Below are 8889 nucleotides of genomic sequence, written 5' to 3' on the forward strand. Positions count from 1 at the left end.
GCTGTCATTAAGGGCGCTGCTCTCAAGGAGGTCCGGTCTCGTTTGCCCGCTCCTAAGTGGGACCTGTTCCTTGTTTTAGCGTTCTTGCGGTCCGCGGAATTTGAGCCTTTGAGCGAGTCGAGTCTCTACAATCTCACTCGCAAGACTCTTTTTCTGGTTCTTTTGGCTACGGCCCGACGGGGTAGCGAGGTCCACGCTCTGTCGGGTCTGCCAGGTGACATTTTGTTCGAGTCGGACGGCTCAGTATCTCTTCGTTTCCGTCCCGACTTCCTGGCCAAGAATCAGGCTCCGGGGCAGGCCTCTCCGTTGGTTCGCGTCAAGGCCTTGACCAACGCGTTGGCTCCGGATGACCCTGATTCGGTCAACTGTCCAGTTAGGGCCTTACGTCTGTATTTGGCTCGGACTCAGCCGGTTCGTTCCTCCTCACAAAAGCTATTGTTTATCTCTCTTCTCACTTCAAGGGAGAAAGACGTTTCAAGAGTTACGTTGGCCCGGTGGGTGTCGTCCCTTATTCGGCAAGCCTACAGTTGGTGTCACACAAGTGGGGGGGGGGCTCAGCCTGCCTTTCCCCTGGTCTCGGCCAGAGCCCATGAGACTAGGGCGTGGTCTTCGTCTTTGGCCGTTCTTCGCTCGCAACGGCTTGACGAGGTGCTCTCGACGGCTTACTGGCGCTCAGAAGATATTTTCATTAATTACTATCTTCGAGACGTGGCTGCACTCAGACAGGATGGATCTCGCGGTCTACCTGCCCTTATAGCAGCCGGCCAGTTCCTGTCCAGAATGTGATGGTGAGTTTGATTTATTTCTTGCCCACCGCCATGTTGATGTTATCTGCTATATATGTGATTCGGAGTAAGAATATGTAATTTAATGGAAAATTTCTAAAGTAAATTTTCATTTCATTAATATACTTACCCGAATCACATATCGAAGTCCCTCCCGCCTGCCCCGCTGTTTGTTTCGGTTTTTCTCTGAGCCGGAATGAAGTAGCCACGTGCGTGGGATGGGAAGTAGCTAATGGGAGGTAACTCCCAGGGGGTAGCTCACTACCATATGCTAGTTCCAGCTTTTTTGGTGTGGGGTTGCTTCCCTTTAATTACTTTAAAGATGGGTAGCGTTTTCAGTACCTTAGCATACCAGACGGTGTCAACTGCTATATATGTGATTCGGGTAAGTATATTAATGAAATGAAAATTTACTTTAGAAATTTTCCAGTTATGGCTAGTTATGTGAAAACGTAGTTTTTCCTGCATTATTTTAGTTATGCTCAACAGAGACCAATACTGATCATACAAACCATAATAGTGAGCTGAGCAATGTAAACGTAATGTTTTGGTGACACCAAAAGTTGAGGAACGGCTGCTGATTTTGCGAAATGGGTAAGTTTTAGACGCTTTTACACATTTTTGGCAAAACGCTGCCAATTTTGTGAAATGGACAAGAAAGTTGCCAATTCCGCGAATTCAGCAAATCCGTGAAATGGTCACGATATACATAAACAGATAGCACAGATGTTGCTGGTATTCTTTGTAGCAACTGGTCTCATTTCTTGACACTGTCGTGCTCTACTTCTTGTTCAGTGTTATTATTCATAGATATACATGTATAGTATATGTGAGGGTTGTGGTGAGTGACACTGGTTTGTAGAATTTGAAAGTATTAGTTTGCACTACTAATACCTCCAGAACGCATTAGGATAATTTTTGTTGCATCAGTGACCGTGAACATGAAAAATTAGTAGATTTGAAAAGTGCAAAAACTTTCCAGAGATTAACCTTCACCGTGCTTCCTGGGTCGTGGACGACCCAGAGCCGCACAAAAATGTCTTTATCTCAAAAACTATTGGGAATTGTTTTATTGTGAGTGTGACTTCATTTAATCCTCAAACACCATAGAACCTTCCTATCGACCAATTTTTGACTCACATGCGAAGCAAAAGTGAGTCTATGTACTCACCCGAGTCGTCCGTCCGTCCGTCCGTCCGTCCGGAAAACTTTAACGTTGGATATTTCTTGGACACTATTCAGTCTATCAGTACCAAATTTGGCAAGATGGTGTATGATGACAAGGCCCAAAAAAACATACATAGCATCTTGACCTTGCTTCAAGGTCAAGGTCGCAGGGGCCATAAATGTTGCCTAAAAAACAGCTATTTTTCACATTTTTCCCATTTTCTCTGAAGTTTTTGAGATTCAATACCTCACCTATATATGATATATAGGGCAAAGTAAGCCCCATCTTTTGATACCAGTTTGGTTTACCTTGCTTCAAGGTCACAGGAGCTCTTCAAAGTTGGATTGTATACATATTTTGAAGTGACCTTGACCCTGAACTATGGAAGATAACTGTTTCAAACTTAAAAATTTTGTGGGGCACATGTTATGCTTTCATCATGAGACACATTTGGTCACATATGATCAAGGTCACTTTGACCCTTATGAAATGTGACCAAAATAAGGTAGTGAACCACTAAAAGTGACCATATCTCATGGTAGAAAGAGCCAATAAGCACCATTGTACTTCCTATGTCTTGAATTAACAGCTTTGTGTTGCATGACCTTGGATGACCTTGACCTTGGGTCAAGGTCACATGTATTTTGGTAGGAAAAATGTGTAAAGCAGTTCTTAGTGTATGATGTCATTGCTAGGTTTAGTTATTTGACCTTGACCCTCGTGTTAAGGTCAAGGTCAAGCATGTGAGTCGTATGGGCTTTGCCCTTCTTGTTAAAGGATTATCTTTGTAAACAAACAAATACACAATGACGTCATTTGAACTACACAGTCAGGATGTTGTGGGTCGTGGTCGACCCATATGGAATTAAAGAAGACATTTTACGGTGATTATCCCTATTCGGATAGCGTGGGTGGTGTACGACCCATACTCTGCAAAGAGGAAGTAGAGAGTTTATCCCTATTCAGATGGCATGTGTCTTGTACGACCCATACTTTTTACGTTGAATCCTTTAGAAAGTATGGGTCGTACATGACCCACATTATCCGGACTGTGTAGTCCAAAGTGTTATCCGGTGAAGGTTAACAGTTTTCTCGAATTAGCCATGGTGATTTGTAGATGTTTTCCATGCGTAGTTTTTGTAAATGATGATCATGTCTTTTCAGAGTCAAAAGATGCAATAAAGCAGAACAAGATAGTACTAAAGGAAGGGTGCAAGTACCGGGTGAAAATCTTCTTCTACGTTCAGAGGGATATTGTCGCTGGCTTGAGATATGAGCAAAAAGTCTACAGGAAAGGCGTGAGAGGTATGTGCATCATGTTACTGGGGGTGTCTGTTTTATACTTGTTGAAAGTGTGTGAGTGTGTATACATTGTAAGGTAAGATAATTGCATAGTCCTGTGGGGTTATCCTCATGGAAATTCTTGTCACTTTCTCTGGAGACAAGACTCTAAAATTCAAATATTCAACATAAGGTACACCCAGATGGGCTAGTAGCGGCGAAAGGAAATTCACTATCGGCATGTTTCCTTAGCAGAGCCCAAAAAAGGTATCTTAAAAGTCACTTGACTGCCTCTTCCTTCTTGTCAAAGCTGCTGTCCTACCTTAATTGACTTGGCTATCACCTCGCTGATTGCAGAATGTCAGATACATAATCTCTGTGCCCCCTTTGACAAACTGAAGGGACTTCCAATGAGACATACTCAGATTTTATGGGCCTTATATTGTCTCTCAAAAATGTTTCTCATGCCTGTTTCAGTTGATAAGGGCAACCACATGGTTGGTAGCTACGGGCCCAAGAGGGAAATGCACGTGTACAAAGCCCCAGAGGAAGATGCTCCCTCTGGTATGCTGGCAAGAGGGGACTACAAAGTGGAGAGTCGCTTCACTGATGATGACAAGCACATCTACCTCGAGTGGGAGTGGCACTTATCCATCAAGAAAGACTTTGAGTGATGATAAGGCCATCTTCTCCATTTCTTCTTTCTTTTTCTCTCGTTCCCCCCCCTTTCTTGTTTTAAATCTCTCTATTTGTACATGTGTCTGTGGGATTTTGTACAAGTCATATTGTTGGCATTTTGCATTACAGATTTCACAGTGAATTGTTGTATAGCCATTACATCTGATGGGACGTATTATTTTTAGCTTGCTTTACTTCTGAAGTCCATGTGTGTAAAATATAGTAAAAGATGGAGCAGTAACGTTCAAAATCAGACTTTGAGCTGTAGATTAAGAACAAGATAGAACCCAACACAATCAAATCTTCAACTGTTTTGAAAGGGATTTGTGTGGTGTAAGGTGACGAATAAATTGTAGTCTCAGATTATTTCTGTTCTTTGTGTTCTGAAGGTGCTTCAGCTTGTGTTACTGCCATATGGAGATCAAAGCACTGAACACTTAGCACAAAAGTTTGTGGGTTGTTTATTATATTTCGGTGTTTCTGTCAAGACTTTAAAGCATGCCTTTTCCATGTGAAGAATCAGTATTCGAGGTGAAAATTGTACTTACAAGGGATGCCTTCCTACTCAGCTTTTCATCCTTGTTACTTGTACAGGTGAGATGCGTGTTTTTTGTTTTTACAAAAGGCTAGTCTGAATTTAACATAACACAGATTTTACACACAAATCCTGACACAATCAGCAAGGTTGTAAGAACAAGGCTTTCGTTATTAAATCTGTCATTCACATATCATTGTATTCATAAGGTCTGTCTGTTACCTTTTGTTGATGATGACTTTGGTGCATATTTGTTTTTCTCTCACGACTGTTACGATTGTTGAAACAGCTGTGTGTAAAGATTCATAGAAGTATGTCTCATTCACACAACATTCGCTGTCAGTGACATTGTACATAATTAGCAACACTGCTCGCAGACACCATGGATGCTACCTGCCAGCAAGAACATACTATTGTGGTTGAATGCTGGCAGTGGCAGGTTCAAGTTTACCAACAAATCAGCCATCAAAATATTAAAAGGATTTAACAGGGGGGAAAAAAACCTTGATAGCAGATTAGTACTAATTTCTAACTGGTTGGTTGGAGAGGTTTGTTCATGGTAGATGGGAAAACATGGTGCAGTGTCATGCTTACCTCACAACAGTGCAAGCCATATCAACTTCAAAACTCATTCTCTCTTTTTTTGTGTGTTAATGGTGTGAGGTGAACTTGGTCATTTACCTTTAGACTTCAAGTTTGAGCTGCATCCGATAAAGACAGGTACTTTTCCTCACGTTTGAAGGAATCAGTATGGACGTATCGGGGAGGTACATTTTCTTGCACTGTTTCATTGGACAGTTGGTGGTTTTTTTGTGCAGAAGCTGCCAGTTTGTTCTGAGAGGATTGATCATAGTATTGCTATCAACAAGCAATCCAACTGGTCCTCTGAAGCATATTATATATTTTTCTCCCAAAACGCTACAACAGATAATGCTGTACACTACTTTTGTGTAGGTATTGTACTCATCGGCATTAGATTAAAGATTTGTTATATTATTCTGTTTGAAACTGAGAAGTACTGTTGTGGATAATATCTTTTTGTATGCATGTGTGATGTAATGTGCATTCGTTGATTTAACTACACAAGGGTTTTTCAACCCACAAGTGATGTGATACAAGTTGATCTGCGTGGTAGGTGAATTGGCAAATCTTGTGGACCTTCACTGTACTTGTGTACATCACGTTACTTTTTCTGTATCTCACTTTTGTTGTTGTTGTGTGCTTTTGTTCTGTTTTTCACGCATTAGGGGGGGGGGGGGGGGGTAGATTTCAGTTCTGGTGAGAAAAAAAGTAAGGTACCTTTTACTAGGAGTTTCAATGGATGTCCATCAGTAGGATGTAATAGTTACAATCATTTGATTCGGCTTCATTGATTGTCATGTTTCAGTGATTAGATGGATTTTTAAATTTTGAGGGAAAAGAGGGGTAAAAAGGAATATGATACTTTTCTTAAATAAGCAGGTATACAAAATACAAAAATGATTCTGGCTTATAAATATAAGCAGGACATTGCTCGTTTGTTGTCGATTATCAGATGCTTATGCATGTACATGTAATGATTTTTCAAGTCACGCATGTGTTTCTTGCTCATGCCACTTACAACAAAGACCATTAACAAGACCTGATGAGAAAATGAGTGCGTGTTCTTTTAAGGTTCCCCTTGTCTTTTGTCTTGTATAAGTGTTGAACATTGAACATTATTTGTACTCACTTAAAGAGGCAAACATTTTCTTAACAGTCCATTGTATTCTTTGTTTCCTTTGATTGATTATCTTTTAGTTGATCACTTGATGTAGTTCTTTGATTCAGTTGTGAAATGCTAGTTCAAAGAAGATGATCGCTTTTTTTGTAGTTTATTGAATGTAGCAAGCTTTTTTTCTAGCGCTTGTTGACTTGTGATATTTACTTTTTTCTAAACATAGAACCAGCAAAATAAAAAGCTTTTTTAAATGGTCGCTGCATTTACCGAGTTTTAGAACATGCCTCAGAACTTGTGTGTCCGAGCTGGATCATCTGTCTATTCCTGTTGATGAGAAGAAAATGTTCGGTGTAATGCATGCGGATCACTTTCAGTTGTCATCATTTTGAGAGTTATCAGTGTATTCTGTATGTTCAGGGAATATTCATCTCAAAACTCCCAAAGCATTTTCCTTCTTATAATACAGTGCAGGTGTTCATTGTAGGCCAGCAGCGTGGAGTAACAGCCTGTATTTTTATACCTGTTTTTGGGCCAATCGTTCACAAGTGATTTCTAATTCTATGTTTTGTTTTTTACCATTGACAGTGGTGTTTTCTGTTTACACTTTCAGTTCACTATTGCTCTTTTTTATCATGCATAAATTGAAGTGATTTAGGTCAGATCTCGTTCAGAAGGTGCTTTTCAGTCTACAGGTTTTGTTTTACTACGCTCAGAAACAGAATTGTTTATTTTCTTGATTTTTTTCCTTATTCCTTTATTTCATTCTTTGATCTGTTTTGTGATATATTTCTTGCCAGCACCTCTTTTTGTTGTTGAGATTTTTCATGAAACTGCTTAAATTCACAAGCTTATATTCCGATTGTGCTTTTTGAAATAAAAAGCACATTTGTATTTTTTAATCATATTTTGAGTGCCTTTTGTGACTCCTGAAAATAAATTTGTTCAGTCTCTTTTAAGCCCAACTTTCAGCTCTTTATGGGGTTTCTGACTGGACTGCTTCAAACAATGTTCTGCAGATTGGTAAATTTCTTCCTGCTACAGTGGTGCAAAAGAGCAAAGGGCTATGCAAGACTGATTTTCACTGAATTGCTTCCCTTATTGAACCCTCTTTTTTGTATTGCATGTCATAATGTATGCTAATGTAACAGCGGTATGTAGTATAATAAACAAAAAATCTACATGTAACTGTATTGTTCATGTGCTTATATATATATATATATATATATGTGTGTGTGTGTGTGTGAAACACAAGCAGAATAGAAAACACATGTACCATGCTGGGAATGTGAATAGAGAGTCTAGAAAACAAACTACTATACAGACTTATGTAAGTTTACATGTATTGTAAGTTCTTATTGTTTGGGACACAAGGGTAATTTAAGGAATTAAGAAAGTGGGATTTTGAAAATAAGAGTGGACCAACTGACATATTACCCCAGAATCCCTCAGCTCCTATGTGATCTTTGGGGCACTGTCTTTTGTTTGTGTTCGTTCTTGGAAATGTTTTGTTAATTTTGTTTTATTAGTCTGTGAGTGGCAGTGTGTGTGTGTGTGTGTTTCAAAACCCAGTTGTATCCCGGGTGTGAATATTGCTTTAAAATAAACGAAAATGCAATTTTGTGCCGATTGAGTTTCACAACAGATTTTTAAGTTACCAAGCTAAAATGCAATCCAAAGTCCGGACCAAGCAACAGACAACTTGGTAAAAATGTTCATGTCAAAGAAAGAGCTTTGTGCCATATTTTTTTTTTAAACACCAAAATACAGTCAATTAACTTATCAAGAAAGGTGCACAAGAAAATGCGCACATACACATACACACAGACACACTACACATACACACAGACACACACAGTGCACCCACACCCACAGGGCCGGATCGGGGGGGGGGGGGGGGGTCCGTTAGTTTATTTGGTCTTCTAAAACTATTTCAAATTATGAACAACATCAAGTCGACAGCCGCCTGCCCTCCCCGTTATAAGTCCATCATCATAGGCCACAAGTCAAGGCACACGCTACACTATCACTAGTATTAATAGTATCAGAGAACCGATTGCAACAAGAGATCATCTGTGCTATCGGGGAACCGATGTTTTGAAAAGGGACTGTACTGCACACTGTGAGATCATTGAGTGCTCGCCCCTATACCTTTCCCACTTCCGCGTGTGTTTGAGACAGATTGAACACGTGTTGTTTCAGCACTGCAGTCATTGTTCACCATACAACATCTCTCATACCACTTCTCCTTTGTATTCCAGATGTTGTAATCATTGCTTGTTTGCTTGAATTTAAGTATTCAAAGTAAAGAGTCCTGTCAGATTTATTTACTAGGCATATATGTCTTTGGGATTATTCCACTGAACCACTATGGTAAATGAATATCTGAAGTATTTTGTTACTGTTGAAAATGTGTAATTTTGATTCCCAGTTGCAAGGAAAGACCAAAAAATGACCTCACAAATGCAACATTTTCTCGGCTTCTGGGAGGCTTTGCCCCCCAGACCCCCCCAACGGGGCGTTGCCCTTGCACCCCACCGGGGCCTCAGCGGCCCCTGGACCCCTGCCTTCAGTTGCAACCCCCCCCCCCCCCCCCCCTCAAACGAACTTGGTCCGGCCCTGACCCACATGTACCTGTGTGCAGTTTGTAATTCATAAATTTTTTCAACAGCTGAACTGAAATGCACATAGTCCAGGGGCGGATCACATCATTTTTAAGGCGGGGGGGTTTCCAAATTTCTTTTAG

The 8889-nt window shown here is 40.4% G+C and overlaps 1 protein-coding gene across 2 annotated transcripts in view; it reads left to right on the plus strand.

The window, feature by feature from the left end:
- LOC138959744 (rho GDP-dissociation inhibitor 1-like) overlaps positions 1-7331 on the plus strand; it is a 20333-nt gene extending 13002 nt beyond the window's left edge. For both annotated transcript variants that reach the window (XM_070331352.1, XM_070331351.1), the window contains exons 4-5: positions 3118-3258; positions 3712-7331. In XM_070331352.1, the coding sequence (XP_070187453.1) occupies positions 3118-3258; positions 3712-3908 (338 nt within the window). In that variant the 3' untranslated portion in view covers positions 3909-7331. The remainder of the gene's footprint in view (positions 1-3117; positions 3259-3711) is intronic.
- Positions 7332-8889: the final 1558 nt, after the last annotated feature.

The sequence above is a fragment of the Littorina saxatilis genome, linkage group LG2, assembly GCF_037325665.1.
Source record: "Littorina saxatilis isolate snail1 linkage group LG2, US_GU_Lsax_2.0, whole genome shotgun sequence".
Classification (NCBI taxonomy): domain Eukaryota; kingdom Metazoa; phylum Mollusca; class Gastropoda; order Littorinimorpha; family Littorinidae; genus Littorina; species Littorina saxatilis.